Source organism: Leiobunum rupestre, chromosome 4 (genome assembly GCF_980474605.1).
Source record: "Leiobunum rupestre chromosome 4, qqLeiRupe1.1.hap1, whole genome shotgun sequence".
In the NCBI taxonomy this organism is placed as follows: Eukaryota; Metazoa; Arthropoda; class Arachnida; order Opiliones; family Sclerosomatidae; genus Leiobunum; species Leiobunum rupestre.
In genome coordinates, this window is record NC_143387.1 from 49,801,473 (window position 1) to 49,824,561 (window position 23,089).

The 23,089-nt window shown below is 38.2% G+C and overlaps 1 protein-coding gene across 1 annotated transcript in view; it reads left to right on the top strand.

Annotated features, from left to right (window-relative positions):
* LOC149948109 (low-density lipoprotein receptor-related protein 4-like) overlaps nucleotides 1–23,089 on the top strand; it is a 133,508-nt gene that overhangs the window by 63,366 nt on the left and 47,053 nt on the right. The window contains exons 2-4 of the mRNA XM_090172984.1: nucleotides 5,963–6,178; nucleotides 21,503–21,561; nucleotides 21,652–21,709. Coding sequence (XP_090029110.1) covers nucleotides 5,963–6,178; nucleotides 21,503–21,561; nucleotides 21,652–21,709 — 333 coding nt within the window. The remainder of the gene's footprint in view (nucleotides 1–5,962; nucleotides 6,179–21,502; nucleotides 21,562–21,651; nucleotides 21,710–23,089) is intronic.

A 23,089-nucleotide genomic window follows, 5' to 3' on the forward strand; every position in this document is an offset into this window, starting at 1 on the left:
CTAACTATTACCGTTAACCTCTACAAGTTTTTATGGAAGGGGGAAAAACCCATTTAACCAGTGGGGAGATAACTCGCAAACTCAACGCAGAAGGAGTGGTTCAGAGGCGAAAGTGCTAACCACTCCTCCACCCCACCTAATAAATGGATCAGTCCGTTTGAATTCACCCAAAATGAAACTCATAACTTTACTAATTGTTATTTGAAACTAGGCCTGAAATAACAATCATTCCCTACACTAACTATTACCGTTAACCCCAACAAGTTTTTATGGAAGGGGAAAACCTCTTAAACCAGTGTGGAGAGAGCTTCCAAACTCAACGCGGACGGGGTTGCTCCGAGTTTTCAACTAGTGCCACAAGCTGGGATCGAACCCGGCTCCTTTCGCTGCGAGGCGAAAGTGCTTAAAAGAGCGCTTGCTTAAAACAAGCCGCGCGCGTATCGGAAGGGAATCGGTTCCTCTCGACGGAGCTCGAATTACAAATTCCGAGACAAAGAAGATGAATCTTTCTGCCACCGCTGAAGCTGGATAAGCGTCGATCCGCTGCCGGGAAGAGCGCAATTTCGTCCCAGTTTCTCAACGCGTTCCTTAAATTAGCCGTAAGGCGCGGGCGACGCGATCGGATAGAGTTGGCCATTCCCTCTTTGCTCTTCAGCTTTTAATTGACCCCCCCAACCCCAGCCCTCACCACCCGATAAATGTCGTTGCTACAGAAGGAGGGGTGGCTCGCTATTGTAAGGAAGAGTGGCAGTATTCTTCGATCGCCCCTTTCTTCGGAGAAGAGCGCCTTTTCCTTTTGAGCATCTCGAAAACCTCCGCTTCGGTTGTATTAGAATATATCTCGCTACGTTAGAATTTCTAATTTCCATCTCTCTGTTTGGACCTCGTCGCGATACGCGATTCGGTCGGAAAGTTTAACTTGAAATTGCGGAAAACTTCGTTTTGGACGGAATGTTTAAGTAGGCCGTCGGGCTGTATCTCCAGATATCTCTCCCTCTATATATTCGAATTTGTTTTGGTTCCTCCGCCGCGGTGTGAAGGGCGTCTGTTCCCCCGTCGCTCGACCCCCGCTTAAATTGAAGCGCCGCGTTTGTCCGTGTATTTATTGCATTTTAGTTTAAAGGGGAATTTTAAGTTTGTTCGCGTGCTAATGTCTTCCATTCGGGAACTGCGCCGAAATTCTATTTATAATTTCGGCTTTCGCGACGTACGCGTATGTTGTCTACAAAGGCACGTTCCACTATTGTTCGAGCATGATTTCCATCTTTTTGAAATGTCGCGATGTGTTATTTTTACCTCTCCGAGGGGACTTTGTACCCTAGGAGGGGTTATACAACCACCGTGTCTGTCTGTCAGGCCTGCGTTCGCATTTTCGGGGCAAAGGGTAATCACTGCGTACCCAGTTTCTTAAAATCAGGGAAAAGGTTTTTCCAAAAGCGCCCTCTTTTTGTCATTGGGTGAGCTTAATTTTTTAATCGGCCGGGATTCGAACCCGAGTCCTCTTGAACGACAGGTGAGCGTTCTACCGCAGAACCACGGATACAATTACGCTTCACTGAAAATTAAAAACTATTCCGAGGAGAGGTATATTTTTTCTTGCCAACTTGTTATTCGTTTCTACGCAAAATAGCATGGGAAAAAATAAAAAAATTAAAAGATAAAATTGGGTTAAATCAATCGAATACCAGCCATGCTATTTTACGTACTTAACCCCCGAATTTGAATAAAATCGGGGATAAACACCTCGGGTTGTCTACTTTTAAGTTGAAATAAATACATCTTGGTAAGATCAATGGTAAAATATATTAATTTAAATTAAAATTTAGTTAAATTGGCGTAACATAACGTTAATACGATTCAGTCTCAAACAAATCTTTCCCGGTTAATACGATTCAGTCTCAAACCAATCTTTCCCGGTTACGACCGACGCACGCCCAAATATAATATAATATTTAAAATATTGGAAATCACCGATTCCTATATTTTCATGGGGCCAATAAATATCTCGGGTTACCATTAAAATGTCCATCGCCACCTAGAACCTTATTCGAAAATATCATTCAAATCGGTTGATATTTAAAGGGGATCGGGCTGATCGGCCAAGCTTTTCCAAATATGGCCTTATTTCCGTATCAAAAGATTAACAAGACGTTCAATATACTAACACGTACCTTTTCTTGTCTTGAAAAAATAACTTTTGGCCCAAAAAGTTGAAACGAAAAATAACGCCAGGTGTTTGGGTTTGAATTTGCGCCGCCATCTTAGGGGCTGCCGCCAGCGCCCCTAACCCCGTATGAGCGATTTGCGAACCATCCTAACTTTTAAAATCGCGCAATTTAGGCTTAGGTCTCTTATAACTGGAACGCGCGTCGCGTGCAAAACAAATTTTTCGCGTCTTCAGCAGCGCGCGCTTTTACTTTGTTTTTCTGTCTCACCGACTTCTCACCAGGTGGACGCGCGCTTTTCGATTTCCCGAAATTTCTTTATTTTATTTAAAATTAACCACTCAATATTTTTTGACGCGGTTTTCACCATAAATTTTAGTTTTTAATGGGCTATAGGGCTATCTAACTGGTTAATTCTTGACCGTTCCCCTTTAAATGTTTTCAGCGAACAAGTATACGTGGGTGACAAATAGCTCCACTCGCTGAGATAATTTCAATTGTATTTCGTAAGTGGAATGGTAACGCGAAATCTAATTTGGAGAACGAAACGTCGAGTGTACGGTTTAGAAATCTTCCTTTCCGGAAAATTACCGAAATGATCGAGTCTGTAATCTCGGAATCTTCCGCCTTTTAGCTTACTTAGGATATAAAGATATCCTTTTACGATTTGAAGATTTGAAAGGGCGGCGTGGAAGTTGGAAAACCGCGTCATTTGGCGGGCGAACAATTTGTATTCCGTTACAATAATAGCCCAAATCTGTATTAAATCCCATTTTAGGGCCGTTAACCGGCCGCGGGTTGATGAAGTTACTTCTCAGAGACCATAAACCTCGCGGCAAGATAAAACCCCCTTTTGTCTAAATTCGTCCGAATCAGCCCGTTAGGAGCCCGTAACAGTCATTAGAAAGGATCAGACAGAGTTTAGTTCTTAGTTGAAATGAATCTAGCTTATACGGCTTTATTAACGTTTCGAGGAGAATTCACCAGAGAATTACGCCCGGGTTTGATACTCAATTTTCACCCCCCCCCCTCCGTAATAAGTTTGACCCCACCTTGGCGAATTACGGCACTGACGCGAGCTCGTCAACACCTTAAAAATTACGTAAGTTCTTGGATTTATTTTTAGAGTTATAATTAAGAAGTTGATCTTCATCCTTTCGGAACTCGCGGCATCTTTCAATCGTAATTCTCCGAAAGTTTCCGTCCGTGAAGATACCATAACGTGTGTTTACTCTTCATCTCGAGTAGAGAGGCGTGGTTTTCGCGTGAGTTATTCCGTGTCGCGAGCAGACTTCTTCTTATAAGTCATCTCCCACTTCGTTTCCCGTCTACTTATCGGGGTCTTCATCTGAGACTGAGGCTGATGCTCGGGCTAGATCATATCGATCTGACATAATCCCAATAAGGGCTTAACGGCTCCCCCTCCTCTACTTTTCCGTCTTTTGCCTGGCCACTATGGCCCGCAAGAACTCCGAGAGAAAGTAATTACCTCTCTCTATATATACTTGCCTTTTCTTTTTACTCGTCTACTTCTCTCTATCAAACTGAGAGACTCACTTTCGCAGAGGGTTCCTAGAAGGCCTTGTCTTTGTCCGTACCATTATACGGATTTCGAGAATTTTTCCTTCAATAATCAAGCCTCACTTAAGGCTGGTTTTCACTAGGACAGAAACGCGGACGCAAAAATATTGTATTAGGCCTAACGGGGATTTTTTGCGTCGAAGCTAATTCTAGTGTTGTAAGTCATAAAATTTTCCGGAAAATGACCGAGGTCTTTTTTCCGGGAAAAATAAAAAAAAGTTTTCATTCCATTATTAGTCTAATATATTGATTGCAAATTTAAATAAAGCGGCATTTTCGCCTAATTTTTTCGAATCTGAAAGTAAAACTAAACCTCTAGACTAGTTTAAACTGATTAACAATGTAATACTATTAATAATTTGTAGTATGTATACTGATATTAGACATTTTATATCGATAAAAAGTTAAAAACATTAAAAACCCTTTAAAAGTAATTTATGTTTATTTTCTGGAAATTTTTCCGCATTTTATTTTTCCGGAAAGTTAACAACACTAAAGCTAACCATCGTGGCGTTTTTGGCCTAATGAAACCTAGGCCTTACCATCGTGGCGTTACTCTATTGTCTATAGCCGCGTTCATACTAGACACTTTGGAAACGTTGTAAAACGGTTTCGAAAGATCAAATTAAACATTTTCGGTGTCAACTGTATTAATAGGCATATGATTAATACATTCGACACCAAAATTTTAAAATTCCATCTTTCAAAACCGTTTCAAAACGTTTCCCAAGTGTCTAGTGTGAACGTGGCTTTTGGTGTGCGAAGTAATCGTGATACATCAAACCAAGTCCAAATAGACATAATCTTTTTCGAGGTTGCCTTAAGTTGAAGGTGACACCTTTATGAAATATTTATTATTGACGTTACTTTATTTTGAAAATAAAATTAGACAATCAAAAATTACACGCATTAATAAATTGAAGGTCATTTACAAAATTGGTTTCTCTAATATATTAATATCTGTGTACAATTTCGCGGTCTAAAATATTATTAATTGTAAGTCTTAATAAAGGGGCTTGTTTTTTGACTATCCATATTTAAGTTTGGTAAATAGGGTGTTCTATCTTCCGTGAATAGTGAAAACACAGATGGTAGTTGAGGCTAAATATTATCCGTTAAACCATAAGTGTATAATATTATTACATAAGTGTGGCACTTCCTATTCTACACATGCAAACGTTTTACTGACAAGGAGACATTCCAAAGAGTAACCCACTGATTTTGTTCAAACTCGGGGGATTGGTAGCCCTTCAAGTATCATGAAAAATCCTAAAGGGAATTTATTCAATGGGCAACTGTTTTGCCATGGCAACCAAAAATGTTTTTGACAACACAAAATATTAAATTTTCTCATTGCAAATAACATGGGATTTTTACCTCAAATTGATCAAATGTTGATCAGTTTTGATGTTTTTTGTCCATTTTTATCTATTTTTTCTATTTTTGGCATTTTTGAATTTTTGAAATTCTTTAAAATTTTTCACAGGGGGCCCTAGGAATCGGTCTGAATCCCATGTTATTTTCAATGGGAAAATTTAAATTTTTTGTTGTCAAAAATATTTTTCGTTGCCATGGCAAAACGCTTGCAAATTGAATAAATTCCCTTTAGGATTTTTCAAGTACATGAAGGTCTATCAATCCCCCGAGTTTGAACAAAATCGGTGGGTTACACTTCGGGATGTCTCCTTGTGAGAGCTATGCACAAGACAGACTGCATTACGGGCTTCGTCGCAGTTTTGCGTCCGCTTGCTAACGTGTCACACGTAGACTTTGACAGCGCCTCGCTAGGGGGAGATTTTCTTCTTGTGATAAAGTCATTCCGTTACTAGTTCTCAGTAAAATATCCCCCAAAAGTGACAAACTTATGGAACAATATTATAGACTTATGGTTAATCTAAATACGTGCTTAGTAATATTAGTCGAAAGAATGGCGTTTGTTGTACAAGTTCAACGCCAAAAACAACCACACGAGCTCAAAATATTTCAAAGACACGACGCATTCGTAAAATATTCGAGGTCTTGTTTCATTTTTATCATACCCATTCCTGGTCTTTTCTTAGCGACCAATTCGCTTTTGAAGATAACATGATATTTTATATGCTCATTATTTAACAGGCCGCGAATATTTAGCTTCACGTTCCATCGTTATTAGCTTCTATTATAAAACTAAAGGTCGTAAATTCTCGTTCTAACTGCGTGTATTTTGTATCTTTCAGGCAGCTTTCCTCGGTCGAAAGGGACGCCGTACCATTTGCACGTCTTTCCGTGCCGCTGCGAGCCTGGCTACTTCGAATGCGATCCTCCGGCGACTCCGGCCAACAGCAGCCACAGCCACGAGCCTCCGGAACATGTCAATTGTACGTGTATTCCCGAGAAATGGAGATGCGACGGAGATTTCGACTGCTCCAACGGAACCGAGGAAGAAGGATGCGGTAAGCCCCGTTGGCCCGAAAAGGGAGGAAAGCTTTTTAAAATTCCAACATCTATTCGGGGCTAAATCTCTCCGCGACGTTCCTCGGAAAATTGTCCCGGGTTTCGGCAACCATCCTCGTCCTTCAGTCTCGCCGAACAGGAAATTAATCAATCTTAACTTTTCGCCATCTCTTCTCTCTAATCTCTTTTTCAAAAGTTCCTCCGCGGATAGATTTTTACCTTATATACCGTTCGCTCCGGGCCACCCTTTTCAAAATGTCCTCTCTCTCCCTTTTCCGTTTTCCTCAAAAAGTCTCCTTTGGTACAAAGCGCCCTCTACTATGCGCCGCCGGAAAGAATTTCTTCCTCGTTTTCTCTTTTTTCTTCTCTCTCCTGTGTGTGTGTGTGTGGAAGGGAAGTGGGGTGGTAGGGGCGCTGTTAGGATTTCTGATTCCTCGCTGCGATGGATTAGTCGTGTTATTCTCCTTCTCCTTCTCCTCAAAGGGAGCCACCCACTAGGCTTAATGATATAATGCGTCTTTGAATTGAACGCGGGATTTGGCAAGCGTAGTTTCTTTTACAAAAAGTAGAATGGGATCTACAATATTTTAAATATAGCGCTTCGTATAACCCATTAACCCTGTACCGATCAACGAGTTGGAACGTGTAATGCGTTACGTCTAGAGCTCTGCGTAACAGATAAATTAACTGACAAAATTTCGATTAATCGTAAATATTTTGGTTAACTGTTTATTTATAGATATTATATATGGATAAATAACGATTTAACATGCAAAAAATTATTTATATTTTCGGATAATTGTAGGTTATGGATAAAAATAAAATAAGTTTTTTTATCCAAACGCCGAGCTTACGTCGTTGTTAACTTTGACAAACTCACGAGTGTGTATATCTATATAAGCTGCGTTCACACTAGACACTTTGGAAACGTTTGAAAACGGTTTCGAAAGATAAAATTTTAAATTTTCGGTGTCAACTGTATGAATAGGCATACGACAAATACATTTGACGGCAAGATTTTACAATTTGATCTTTCGAAACCGTTTTAAAACGTTTCCAAAGTGTCTAGTGTGAACGCGGCTAATGTGTAATAGCGTTTTCCATTTGATTGCTCGAGATTCACTACGAATATGTTTCTGACGTCATAGATCTCGCCCCAATCGACTAGAGTAAAACCGCAAATGGAAAATCACATTGAAAAATTTCCGCACTTTGTTGTTTTTCGTATGTTAGTAATTTGAATTTTGATTTTCGCGTCTTGGTATGCCATTTTGCCAAAAAATGTAAAAGGAACACGCAAAAATTTGCTCCGATCTCGATCTCGATCCGTTGATCTGTTGAAATCGGAAGATCGGTTTTGTGTGATCTCGGAGCACACGAGAACGGCAAATGGAACATGAGAAACTTGATTGGAGCAGATCCGAGCACGCAAATGGAACATAAAATGTTGATCAGAGCGACCTAGAGCGCTCGAGAGCAGTCAAATGGAAAACGCCATATGTTTTTAGGGAGTGATTCCTAACTTCGTATACAGGTCGGCGGCTCGGCTGGGACAAATTATGCTAAACCCCTGTAATGCTTAGGCGGTGCACGGGGTATATAAATACTTTAGTCCGATGCAACGTATAGGTGGGGTGGTGGAAAGGGTTAGCGTTTTCGCCTCGCAGCAAGAGGAGCCGGGCGCGCTTCCAACTTGTGACACTGGGTGAAATTCCAAACTATTCCTGCGTTGAGTTTGTAAGTTATCTCCCCACTGGTTAAAGGGGTTTTCCCTCAAGCTCTTCGGTTTCCCCTTTCCATAAAAACTTGTAGAGATTAACCGTAATAGTTAGTGTAGGGAGATGTTGGCATGAAGGGCTTGCCACCACCCTCCTACGCATAGTAGCCCGGTCACCTGTTTAAAGGCATTATAAGTCGCTTGATGACTTGGATAAGAAAAATCCGAATAAAAAAATATTTTCTGCGTGTTAAATTGTTTTATAACCGCGAATAATATCCATATATAAACAGTTAACCGAAATTTTTATGAATAATCGAAATTTTGGGGGTTAATTTATCTGTTCCGCCGAACTCTACTTGGGCCTAAGTTGGTGCATTGGGTATTAGCCTAGCTGATTATTTATTATTATTATTATTATTAAATCATCGCGTTGAATGACGGCAGTTGATTGAAAGGCCTTTGTTGGCTCAGACAGCTACTTCATTTGATTTTGTGAAAACTAGGATATTTTTTGTCACATGAATTTAATTTTTGGCATACGAAGCGAGGAATACCAAAATTCTATCTGTCAAATAAGGGCTCGTGTTTAAGCATAAGTAACGTAATAACTATTAAGTATGGCAATTCCTATTGCTTCAATGCTAATTTTCTGAAGACCAAACCCTTTTTCGACACTGACACTTCTACTAGGACTTGCAACCAAACTAAGTATATTATCGTCCTTATTAGTAATATATTTCGCCTTGAGCATATTTAGACACTAGGGGGCTCTGTGCTGAGAACTAAACTTTGATAATAGCAATAGCTCTGAAAATCAGTTCGATGATAATTTTTACAAATTGTCATACTTTTACGTTACTTAGGGTATTCTTAAAGGTGTCATTCAATATTCAAGTTTTAGTCAAATCTAGTAACTAGACGTTTAAAAATTCTACCAATGACCTATGATGGAAACTATTTGACGCTAAATGCTCCTAACGTTAGAAGTGAGTGTATAATGTTCATACTAAAGATTTTTGTCGGTCAAATTTTTCTAACTATTTTGATCCCCTAAGTATCTGTAGCATAATTTTCTAGTGTGAGTGCGAAAGTGTACCAGTTCTCACGATTATACTAAAGGTGGTTTCTTTTCGCCTGCTCTCGGACTAAAAGTGTATTCTTTTTACCCTAAAACGTTTTATTCGCCTGTTCCGGGGGTGAGAATTACTCCGGCCCATAAACTATTCGCTTGTTCCGGAGTATTAGGGCTACTCTTTTTACTCCTTCTGAAGGTGTGAAGGAGTAAATCGGATTTTGTCGTCTGCTAGCCAGGATTTATCTGCTAAAAAGGCCGCAGGCAGTCATTTTGGAAGAACGTTTTTACTCCGACTCGAACTATTCGCCAGCACAGAATCGGAGTAAAATGACGTCATAGCCTTACTCTTCTTACCCTACTCCGAAATCCCGGAACAAGCGAAAAGAAACCACCTTATATGAAATTAATTGAGAAGACAAAATTTATTAAAGAAATTGACCTTTTAAAGTCGCATCTGTGTGAACTTAGAGCTAATAAAGCTAGTAACGTAACAACAATAAGTAAGTCGATTAGAAAAAATATTGCCGAATTGATTTCGAGAGCTATTGCGCATTCAAGATTTAGTTTTCAGTAAAGAGCCCCCTAGTGTCTCAATATTCCCAAATCGAAATATACAGCTCAGTTCGATTGCTAGTCCAAGTTGAAACTGGTCGAGAATGTCAGTGTCGAAAAATGTTTCGGTAAAAATATTAGCACTAAATCAAGATTTTCAAAGTGTTATTCTTATTGTTATTATGTTACTTACGCTAAAAGCACATGTAACTGGCTTAAATACATATGTTAGTAGCCAATAGTGTGACTCCCAAAATTACTAGGACGAATAAAATAATATCTAACGTAGTCCACCTTTTTACTGGTTCGTGGTGAAACCAACCGTTAGTGAAGATTTTTGAATGGAATAAAGGTACAGTGGCATACTTGTGAGTAATTGTGTTACATATGCTAATAGGGTTATCCAAGATTTCCTAACGCGCACCACTAAGACGTATTCATTTCGAAAACCTTTGGTGGAGTGTTTTGTAGACGGCAAACTAAATCATCCTCCGCTCGCCATACTTAAAAAGGGCCAATTTCGTTCCAATCAGGTCCGCGCGAAAAGAAGAACTTTGTCGGGAAGGCAAAGTGAACCGGATATTCTTTGATGTATCTTCCCGGGCACCGCGAGCAGCAGGAAGCCGTACAATCTTTAACTTAATGAAGGCGAAAGCCAAACAAAGTTTCTTTGCCCTTTTAGCACGCGGTGACCGACCGGTGGACCGTGTTTTGAATTTATTCTCTCGGCTCTAATTCAGAGCTTCGCTCTTACAAGGCGCGGTAAAGCTGGTTTCGCCTATTCACCGAGGCCTCCAGCCGTGTAGGCCGAAACACTAGAAAAGTCCTCGGCTAAGCCTTTGCCTTTTAAAAAGCGTGTCTTTCCCGATACTTTTTTTTTTCGGCGATAAAACGTAAAATGTTTTTTTCTCCCTTTTTCCTTTTCGGGCCTTTTTTCAGCCCGGCGTGTTTCGGCTCCCAACAAACCGCGAAAGGTTTTTTAAGAATCGCGTTCTTGGCTTTGCTTTTTTTCTCGCGCTAAAGCTATATATATACACTAGGTTTCTCGATTTCGGAACAAATTTAACCGAAAGTCGAAGCTTGTACAATACGTGCTGTCTAGTGAAAACAGAATCGGTAACTTGGCGTAGTTTTAAAAGTAAGTTTGGCCTTTTAGCGAACCGCAGTCTACTCTTAGCCTCGGCCGAATTCGTTCGAAAGTCATGAATTTCCAGCTGATATACGAAGGCAATCGATAGTCTCGAAAATCATTGAGATCCCAGAACGGCGAACCCAGTGAGTGTGGACAGAGACACTTGGGAGAAAAGCGGCCACTAAACACTTTTATTTGTTTTTCTAAGCTCGTTTGTAAGGTTTCAAGAATAACAACTTTTCGACGCCTCTGAATCGATTTCGTTTAGAAGCCGCTTCTAATTGAAACCAGTGTGAAACTTGGTTCTAAATTCCGTCGGCTCTAGACGCTAGATCGTAACAGTTTCTTTACCTTCGCGACTGAATCTTGGGAATGCTATACAATCTTTTCTTCCCCAAAAAACAATTTAAAAGTCAATAGGACTGTTGTACCGAATTTTTATTGCTTGATTTATTCTTGGTTGCTGTTTTGTTGAGATAGAATTTTCGGTTGGTTCCATTTTTCGGAAACTTTGTGGTTGTTTTTCCCAAGAGCGACATGCGGCTTTTTTAAAGAGTAAGTTGCATATAGATTTTCGAAATAGAAACTTCACTTCTTTATATTTTTCTCGTTCACTTGAAGATGGGCTTTCCGAAAATGTAATTAACTTGATGAAATACCGTCGATAAGTTTATTTAATATTAAAAAGAGATTTACGTGTAGCGCCCCGCTGCGGCTTTTATTTTGAGCGATAATTTTAACGCGCCTAGATTGTGACGTCATTGACTACGGTTTTTCAGAATTTTTCCCACTGCATCTGGTAGATTACATAGTTCCCACTATCATACCAAGATCATTCTTGTAATATCCTTGGTAGATATGGCGATGCCAATTTAGCGCGCGCTCTAAAGAAAAAGCGTGTTTTTAAAACCATGTTCAAGCACTCGCGTACAAAATTGAGTAGTAGAATCTCAAATGTTTGGGGGTAGCGGCCAATGAGATATAACGTGAAGTCAATGACGTCAATCACCACGCTAAAATTTTAATTAATGGCCGTTATTTACGAAACGGAAAGCAACGAAACTTTATATTTGTGTATTTTAAACGCACGCGCTTCGTTTGATAACAAAATTGAGGCGGTAACGAATAATTTACAACTTACTCTTTAAAATTTAATAAATCTTACATTTAGGTGAAAAATGCATCCCATTAAGTTCAGAAAATTCGAATATTTGATTTAATTATTTTATAGTTTGAAAGGATCACGCCGGGTAGTTTATCTAAAATACTTCAACAATGCTACGCATATCAAAACTAGCAACCACTGTCACGAGAATCGTGTACAAGGGTCGCTCTATACGCAATACACTGAAATTATATGTTACTGGTAGAAAGTCATATATATGCATTTCCCAGTATGTCTGCATCCCCGTCACAATTTTCAAAATGACTTAGCCAAGAATCGAATAAGCCTTTCTATAAATTAACGTGGCCCTCTTGTTTACTGTTTTTTTTTTCTTTCTTCTACAATGCTTCCCAATCTCTCCCACTAAAGAGAGCTAATGAATTCGTCCATAGGTTTGACTGCACAATTTCAAGAATAAGTTGGGCAGTCGTAGCGAATTTATGTAAAGGCCTATTCCAATAAAACTACAAGTTCTCAAGTAACCCAGAAATCTCATCGATACTATGCTAAAGCCAATTGAGCCAACATTACAATTCCACTCTAGATATTTCGTTATTTTTCTTGAAATTTAAAGTAGGATATGATAATTTTCAATACCTCCGCGTGAGGGAATATGAGGTAATGTATTAAAAAATGAGATGAGTTAATGTATTTAATATTAATATAAGTAATGAGAAGAATGAGCAAATGGAGTGTTTTTTAAATTTAAATGAGTGGCCGGGAGCTGAGCTGTACATATACCTTAAAATAATCATGAGTGAGTTTAAATCTCCAGCTTAAAAAATTACAGTGAGTGATGGAGTGAGCTTAATTATTATATTTTGAAAGTGAGTTGAGTGAGTGAGAGAAAACTTTATATTATTATAAAAGTGAGTTGAGTGAGTGAGATAACATTTTATATTATTATAAAGTGAGTTGAGTGAGTGAGAGAAAACTTTATATTATTATAAAGTGAGTTGAGTGAGTGAGATAAAATTTTATATTATTATAAAGTGAGTTGAGTGAGTGAGAGAAAACTTTATATTATTATAAAGTGAGTTGAGTGAGTGAGAGAAAACTTTATATTATTATAAAGTGAGTTGAGTGAGTGAGAGAAAACTTTATATTATTATAAAAGTGAGTTGAGTGAGTGAGATAAAATTTTATATTATTATAAAAGTGAGTTGAGTGAGTGAGAGAAAATTTTATATTATTATAAAAGTGAGTTGAGTGAGGGAGAGAAAATTTTATATTATTATAAAAGTGAGTTGAGTGAGGGAGAGAAAATTTTATATTATTATAAAAGTGAGTTGAGTGAGGGAGAGAAAATTTTATATTATTATAAAAGTGAGTTGAGTGAGGGAGAGAAAATTTTATATTATTATAAAAGTGAGTTGAGTGAGGGAGAGAAAATTTTATATTATTATAAAAGTGAGTTGAGTGAGGGAGAGAAAATTTTATATTATTATAAAAGTGAGTTGAGTGAGGGAGAGAAAATTTTATATTATTATAAAAGTGAGTTGAGTGAGGGAGAGAAAATTTTATATTATTATAAAAGTGAGTTGAGTGAGGGAGAGAAAATTTTATATTATTATAAAAGTGAGTTGAGTGAGGGAGAGAAAATTTTATATTATTATAAAAGTGAGTTGAGTGAGGGAGAGAAAATTTTATATTATTATAAAAGTGAGTTGAGTGAGGGAGAGAAAATTTTATATTATTATAAAAGTGAGTTGAGTGAGGGAGAGAAAATTTTACATTATTATACAAGTGAGTTGAGTGAGGGAGAGAAAATTTTATATTATTATAAAAGTGAGTTGAGTGAGGGAGAGAAAATTTTATATTATTATAAAAGTGAGTTGAGTGAGGGAGAGAAAATTTTATATTATTATAAAAGTGAGTTGAGTGAGGGAGAGAAAATTTTATATTATTATAAAAGTGAGTTGAGTGAGGGAGAGAAAATTTTACATTATTATACAAGTGAGTTGAGTGAGGGAGAGAGCATTTTATATTATTATTATTTACTCTGCTATCCAAGAGTGAGTGTGAGAGGTTTTTAAAGGGATGTGCCCATCTCTGATGACAAGTAGGGGCAGTTTTGAAGGTACAGAGATAATAAGACATGTATCCTAGAAGCTGGCTCACGCACGACTTTTTTATTTTAATTTCGTAAAATAAAGAATTTTTACGCGCTCTTTTCTGTTTGCTGTACAAAAAAGCCGCACACTTTATATACACCTTTTTTTAGAGGTTGATGCAAGTCCTTTTTGGGGTAGGTGGTCTGTGGTCGGAGTAAAAAATTCCTTAATTAAGCTTCTTTAAAAAAGATAAAAAAGTAAACTACATCCTATTTTATTTTATAATGCAACAGTTTGCACTTTGTAACACCATATTTTTTTGTCGGTCGTGACTCTTGAAAGTTGAAACGTTGCTGTTGCCTAGGCAACGCGGTCCGGGTATGAGAGAATCTCGTCAAAATAAAATTTCGGAAATTAATTGAAGAAATTTCCCGTAGGAAACGGTAGACCCGCATCACGGAATAAACACGTCTAAGAATGGAAAATGTAAAATTACACTATGTATGAATATTTAAAATGGTTTAATATAAATTTTAAACAACTTTTTAGGTATAAATGGATGACTAGGTTTTATTTTAATAAATATAAAGTACATTATACCAGAAGCCTATAATAAATAACCCTCTAACTCCCTATACCGCCAAAGTAAAACTTTAGAAACGTCTTGTTTTCGACACGGAACAAAGAAGTAATTAACGTGGCCTAGGACTAGCAAATCTAGTGAGCGCTATATTTAGTCTTTGTAGCGAAATAGTAGTTTGCTCTCCAAAACGTCGGTTTAGCAAACCTGAAACGTAGGTATAGATCATCCTTGGTTTAAAACTTTAAACGCGAAACGGCGAAAGGTGGGCAAGGCTTAAGGTTTTTCAAAGCGTATTGGGAAAATTATACGGAGATATCGCCTTCAAAATCACGATTATTGTTCATTAGTATGTGTATTTATGATAGCAAATAATAGTTTTAACATTTATTACTTTTATAATGTAGAAATTAAAGAGGCGAGTCTCTCAAAATTTAAAATCCCCAGCAAAATCCTATGGGAATTCTACGAGCTAAAATGCATAGAATCATCAGCATTTTTCAAATGATTTCTTCGCTACTGCTCGCGTATGAATCGAGGGGCTATCCAATCATTCCAATGTTAGAAATTTTGTACATCTGATTTCAGATTTCAAGTGATTTCAATATTTAATTGATTAAAGTTATTAAAGCTACTAAATTTACGTGATTTCAAGTGATGACACTTCTGATTTGTACACCTGAAGTCCCTCGGTATGAATATATCGAGAGGACTATATTTTCTGGCCACATATCGCCTTAACAAATCTGTATCCCTCCGAATACCTCTAGTTCGAAAACGAGACGTTTCACGAGTTTGGGCGAGTTAGAGGTTTCTGATTATACTAAATCTTGTAAAACCTTTATTTCGAGGTTATTTGGTGTGTTTTATTAGGATAAATATGAAATATCAGTAGCATATTAATCAACATTCCAATATTTTAATAAAATTTTACAAGAATGTATTTATAAATTTAGGTGTTGCAAGCTTGTTGTTAAATTTAAAATTAATGTTAATCCGTTTTCCATGTAAATTAAGCCCTTTCGCATATTATTGAACCAAAAATCCAAGCAATAGTTTATTTAAAAATTTAGGTAAGACTTGGAATTGACGTTAATCCAGATTGAATCTAGATTAAATTGTTTCGTATATTGTTGCATCAAAAATCGAAGCTTATGCTTATCTATAAATGCTTTGGCTTGTGGGCATATTCAGACTAAGATTCAGTCTCATTTCAATTCGGTCTTGACAGCAAATTTCTTGAAGTTTGGCAAGATTGGTATACAAAATAATTTATGTCAACGTCTATATTCGGCGATATCATAAGTGTATAATATTCATACATAAGTGTGACACTTCCTATTCTTCACACGCAAAAGTTTTACTTCGTTGCGTCCACTTGCTCCCGCGTCACACGTAGCCCTTGACAGCGCCTCGCTAGGGAGGAGATTTTTTCTTGTGATGACGTCACTCCGAGGGGTCGGACACTTGCCATTATTTTGTACGGGATTTCGGGATTTCAATGTTAATTTACCATAGAGAGAGTTAAAAGATTTTGCGATTTTCGACAAAGTGTACGGCATTTTGGTAAATGTCCGACCAATACTAGCTCTCAGTAAAATATCCCCCAAAGTGACAAACTTATAGAATAATATTATAGACTTATGGCCATATTTATTATTACGTGTTTACGAAGATGTCAGAGGAAACCATTTTCCTCGAAACATTTTCGCGATTTTGATCGAGCGGCGAATTCGGCGTTGCTCTAACAAGAGACCGCCCATCGCCAGCGACGAAAATCGGATGAAGACGTTGATCCGGGTCCCCCTTTCTCATTTGCTATTCGAACTTGTCTCTTTCAATAATCGTACGTCATTTCGGCTCGTCTTCCGATCCTTTCGGGCCCCGATATCATTATCATCGCATCGCGTTGGCGGATCCAGCGAAGGCCACCATCCGAAGAGTGTTGAACTTTGACGCCCTTTCTTTAAGCCGCTCGCGAGGAGCTTTTTCCATTCTCCTCCTTCTTTCAACACACTAAGCCTTTGTCGTATTTCCCCGTAAGCCATTCAACTATTCCATCCTGGAATGAAGAACGGTTCGCCGTCACGCCAACGAATTCACCGACGGTAACAGCCAAAAAAGGCGGTTTTAAAGTCCGCGCTGCGTTCTGCCAGTTGACGCTGGCTGGATTGGATGGAGCCTCTTTACCCGCTCATGAATATTTACTCCTCCGCCAGTCAAAATTGATCCGTTTCGCGCTACAGACGACGAACAAGCTGAAAAACGTCGACTTTCCATCCACGGCGCTCTTTTCTCTTCGTCCTTTCCATCGCCATGAATCGACCATTTCGCTGCCTGACTCGTCGGACCAATCGAACTGCAGTCGCACCCTTCTCTTTAACTTTGCGATTTTCAATATTTCTTTTATTGGGGGTGGGAGGTCGCGGAGGAGGTCGAGGTTCCCCGAAACTGCTTATGAAATTGTTTGCTTTCATTTCGATCCGTTCTCGTTGTCATTCTTGTCTGTCTAGATTTTTTACGTCGTTTATTGAGATAAAGTTTAGGACCTTTTTTATTAAATTGGATCGATGGTACTTTTGCGTAAGAATAGATTTGTTAACGCCCAAAATCACCGTATAGATGCTACCATGGACCAAGAATCTAATGGGAATCACTGTTCAAGCTTTAAAAGGCACGGGTTAATATTGGGAATAGGAAAATCACGGGTAATTTTAGTTCCATGTGGACAAACTTGTCATCGCTGAAGTTGACTTCCGACGTAGTTCCATAGATAAGCTGGAGCGTTCACGTTCAATTTTGACAAAAGGGCGCCGTTGTTGTCATTGAGTTGGGAATAAATAGAGGTACAACTAAATCTGGCTGGCGCGGGACCAATTTCTTTCAATAAGGAAACTTTATCAACTTTATCGTTCTACCGTGGCGGCAACTGTCTCTGGTGGTGGCCACTATATGGCAAATGAATTTTGGAGCGAATCGGACGCAAAATTAAAATGTATGATTTCTCGTAACAAACAAACCTTTGAAAATGTTTTAAAATAATTTTAATCTGTCAACACGATCCTTTTTAACACAAGTTACGGTGAGTTAGCTAATAATTATTTATTTTTCGAAATATATCTTTATAAAATATAGATGGCGCTACCACCTAATTATAAAGATGAATTTCGTACAGTCTTCTCAGAACAGGTCCCGCGTAACCATGGCAACCAAAATTGTAATTGTAATTCTAGCGGTATTATTCCCAATTCAATGGTTGTTGTCGGTTAAATGATTAGGCTTAGTAAGTTTTAGACCTTTTATTTTTGAAATTGGTTCTTTTAAAGTTTAGGTAATGGTAATTAACCATTGTGTTAAGTAAAAATAACTAGTGAGCAGAGTATGGCTGAGAATTTTTTTAATAAAATTAACTGGAATCAATTTAATTTCTAAACTTAAAAAAATTTAATGAACTAAGCCTAACCTAACTTTATCGCTAAGTGCAGACTAAGCCTCTCGTAGTGATAGTTGAACAGAATTCTTGAGGCGCCTACCGTGTTGAAATATCGGAAACATGTAGTGAGTCCCCTTAAACTCTTGGTCCATTTTGCTAGGTTTTAAGTAGTCGCTCGTGTTGGTCGGACGTTTTGTATAGATGGCGCTAGTAATCTAATACCCTGTAAATTCACTTCTCCCTCAACACCGGTGTACAGCGTGCGGAACACTTCTACAGGGTTTTTGGCCTATTTTTACTTTTGTTGGTTTAACGGTAGACCAATCCAAAGTTAATGTCTTTAATGAGTCTATTGCCCTTACGTTTACAGTCGGGAATGTCACTAATGATTACATTTTTTTGAAATTATAAAATGCCTTTTAATTGTAATCTTTTTCATTATTTGCTCCGCTCTTAAAATTTATGGTCTAGCAACTTAATATTCAAAGCTGGTTTCAGACTTTAATTAATTAGGTCTTAATAACTATTTCCTCCCCAAATTAGTTCTTATAAAGATACGTGGTCTACAATATTCGACAGCTTTACAATTTACGCGCTAAATAGTAAGCGTGTAGGCTTGCAATTGATTAACCACTCTCGCTCGTTGAACAATTGAGTGTTTACGGTAGGATTAACAGGTAGATGGCGCTCGCGTCTATAACCATTAAAATATGTGGGATAATCTTCGGAATATTGCTGAATGACCCATGCTAAAATGGTGACCAGACAATGCAATTTCATTGATGCCAATTAGTTGTTAGTACCAAACGTTTAATGTTCCTTTATGGTCTGGTAAGTATGGTTCACCATAAATTACGGTCCTCTATAACGCCACTGAACATTATGGTACCTAGGAGCTACAAACACAGCACCCCACATAAGGAGAACGCAACCCGTCAAAAGTCGTGCATTTTCTGGCAGGGGCGTAGGAACGTTCTAGAAGTTGGAGGGGGCAAAGAAAACGAAAAATGGTCTGGAGAATGGTTTTGAATTTTTAATGGAGTGTACCTTCTTCGAATGCATGTGTACTTTTTACTACTGTGTAAATTGACGGTGTACATTTATCAAAAATTATCATTGGTTAGACGCTTTAGCGCCTGCTGCCGTGAGAAGGGGAAAATTCGGAAATTGTCTTCCCCCGCCAGTAAAACGTTCAGAGTAAAGGTTCGTCCAATTAAATTTGTACACAACACTGCGTTAGCGTGTTTAAAGGCTAGCTGCGTTCTCATTGTGTTTGTTGCTCCTAGATTGTACCGACCAACGCATTCGTATTCTTCGTTTAACTGATTTCCATGGAAACCATTTTCTAATATTTCAGCGTCAATCGCGTTTTATCGGATGTCCAAAAAACGAAATAAATGAGGCCTTCGTTGAGGCGACTACTTGTTTGATCCGTCTGTATTTTTCAATCGCGATATTTGTGTTTTCTCGCTGGCGGGAGTGAGATACATCTTTTCCAACGATGACTAGTTTATATATTTTACCAAGGCTCGGTCGGTTGCTCTCTTTTCTTCAATATACGTTTTTTTTTGTATTTTTTGTTTCTCCATTTTCTATACAGAACGGAGTCATTATATTCAGGTTGATCTTTGCCTCCTAGTTTTCTATAAAAATTCAATCACTCGATACCGAAAATGGAGCACGACCGCTATTTTTGGAAAGCGCCATCTAGGAAGCGTTCCCGAAACAGCGCCTCCTTTTTATCCGCGGAAAAACTCGAGAGGAAAGGGCCGAGCGATAAAAAAGGGAAATCATAAATTTAAATTAGGATCGCTCGGTACATATACCGCTATATATAAGTCTATAAAGCGCAGTCCACCGGTTTTATACGACGGCGAGAAACGTGGCGACTCTCTTACCGCTCTCTACCGTCGTCAGCCAAGGCTCAAACCTTAAAATAAAAGGAGGCCTGGGGAGTTATCTAGGTCTTGTTTTTACTGAGGGAATATTTTTTCCACTTTCGAGCCAACGTCTCCGATAAATTTTTCTTTTGGCCTAAAATAAGATAAGCTAAATGGCTGATTCGAGTAACTGATAACGTCTTTGCTATATCGGCTTTAGGTTCACCTATTTTCACTCCCCAACTTTTATTTATTTCATTTTTATAAGCCTTAAAGGGGAACGGTCAAGCTTTAACCAGTTAGATAGCCCTATAGCCCATTAAAAACTAAAATTTAAGGCGAAAACCGCGTCAAAAAATATAAAGCGCGCGTCCGCCGCGACACCTGGTGAGACGTCGGTGAGACAGAAAAACAACGTAAAAGCGCGCGCTGCTGAAGACGCGAAAAATATGTTTCGCACGCGCCGCACGTTCCAGTTATAAGAGACCTAAGCCTCAATTGGGCGATTTTAAAAGTTAGGATAGTTCGCAAATCGCTCATACGGGGTAAGGGGCGCTGGCGGCAGCCCTAAGATGGGGGCGAAAATTCAAACCAAAACACCATGGCGTTATTTTTCGTTTCAAAAGCTATTTTTTCAAGACAAAAAAGGTACGTGTTAGTATATTGAACGTCTTGTTAATCTTTTGATACGGAAATAAGGCCATATTTGGAAAAGCTTGGCCGTACCCCTTTAATTTATAACGAGTTAAACTAGATAACGCGTTGGCTTCGTGGTATTTCACCCCGACTATTAGATATGATAAGCCGTAATTTTTGCTTATCAAGGCCATCCAAAAGTGACGATAAATAAGTGTAACGCCCCTCCAGAGTTCAGTTTGTGCTTTGCCTTAGAACCGCGCTTCTCCGCAATTCTCCCCTTTCCTAGATAAATACATTTGCTTTGTTTTTCAATTAAATCACAACGTATAATTAAAAATTAAATCTAATTAACGCGTTAGCGAAAACATAAAGAAAAATAGGGTAGTTTTTTTCTTTAGCCTCTGGAAAGTCTAGAGTAAGGATCACATCTAAGAAATGTCAGCGCCATCTAGCGGTGCGAACTCTCTCTTTTTTCTCTTCCGACCAAAAAGAAAGAAAATTATTCTTTAAAGCGTGAATATACGTGCGCAGTTTCGAGGGGTACCAGCCCCCGAAAAAAAGCAAAATACGGGGGGAAAGTTACTTTATTTGTCGTTAGTGTAGCGAAGCACGTTTCCAAGCCCCATTTAACCCCCGTTCGGTCCCCCCCGGCTCAGTTCATGGTACGAGATAGGTTTTTAAACGGCCGATGGCGAAAAAAATAAAACTTACACTAAGCATCGTCGAACTACCATGATTTTGTTTTTCAGCCTTTCTTCAAAAATCGACCTCTTTAGTTTTTTCAAGGTTTTTTATCGTTATATATTCTTCCCCTCGCTGTGGTCTATATAATACCCATCCGTTCACTGCCCAACCAATGGCTAAGAATGTATTTCAGATCATTTTCTATTATTCTTACTTTCCCGAAGTCCCTCTAACGTTTTAGGTTTACGTTTCAATCCTAAACCGAATTAAATTATCCGTAGTTTAAACGCCGTCTTATTAAATATCGTTTTGCTGTCTGTCCGTCTGTCTGTCTGTCTGTCTGGCCGTCTGTCATTTTATTCCGTAGTTATTTCTAATTATATATGTTTTTTTAATTTATCCGTTGTAGAAACTAAAACTTGTCCGACAAAGCATTTTACTTGCGCGGATGGAAAATGCATTTCCAAGGTAAGATAATTTTTACAAATTTTACATTTCAATTTAGTGGGGTTTTTTTTGTTAAATTAAATTATGGTTTTAAATTTTCCTTTTTCTTAGACTTGGGTATGTGACGGAGATAATGACTGCGGCGAAAACTCTGACGAACTTGATTGTGGTAAGATTATGTTTTTAGATAATTTACCAACCGGAAAATATAACAAAGGTGAACGGGGAACTGCTGAACGTTTCTATAACTTCGCTTTTAAAATTCGGTGGTGCCTGGGGTATTAGCTCTATTTAAAAAAATACCTGTTGAAAATCCAATTATCTAAATATCAAATAAATAACGTCGTCTGATATTTCAATTTTAAAGTTTAGATTCCAAAATTGGAAAAAAAAGTGTTAATTTGGCTTGAAAGTTGGCGTTTGAAACAAAATAATATTAAATTATTTGTTACACAATAAATAATATAAGCCCATGTTAAACGTATAGGGTGTACAGTCTGTGCGCGGTAAAGTTACACTCTTACACTCTTTTTCAACCCATCTATTATCATTTTAATAAGCATTATCGTTAATCTATCAGAAATATCGCTCTTATTAAAAAATAACAAGTTAATCGTTACCTTTTCTAACAACAATTTTAGTACCTCTTATCTAATTAAAATTGGAATCCGATTAATGTCAGGTGTTATAGATACCCGATAACTGAGAGTATCAGAAATAGGATTTTCAACAATAGGAAAAATTAGTACGAAGCTAGAATAATCAGATAACTGCGTGTGTAGGTTAGAAACTAATCAAATGATATCCTTATAATACTGATAACGTATTAGCTCTCCTAATCGGCAAATTAGCCGTCAACATCCGCTCTTAGGACGGCATTTAATAAACGGCATGATCTTCTAATTTCGGTATTAGCGTGGCTAAATGGATAAGTGAGGGCCGAGGTTGGTTTATTTCGGCGACGTTTCAGTCCGGACACTGGGGCTTTAGTGGAGGGAGGACCTTTACAATTTAACCCAATAGTTTATGTCCGAGGAAGGGCTGACGTTGGCCGACGTGGCACCGACGGGAGAAATAATGTTAAAGGGGCTTTTCAAAGCTATTTAAGTTCCTCGAATGCCTCCGGTCATTTGTCGCCCCCTGCTGGAATTGCCCGAGTACTAAAAGTGAGACTTCTGGCGACCATAAAACGAACTACCTCTAATTTAATTCACGCTTATAATCGCACCCAATAAAACGATAGAACGAAGGCCAATCTCTTCGGGACATCAATTGTTTCCCGCTCTGAACCCCCCCCCCCCTATCTTGCACACTCAAATTCCACCACGTTAGGGTCTTAAGTCTCTTTTAGGGGTCGACCTCGGATCTCGCCACTATAAACATTTCTATCGATTTTGGAATGCGCGAAGAAGTATTTTTACTCGTTTACTTTTATTTATGATGTTGCTGTATCAAATCCTATAATCCTGCTGGCTAATTTAGGGTACTTTTATTCGTACGTGGATCTGGGTGTTTGATAGCGTTCTTGTTTATAATTCTACCAAATCTT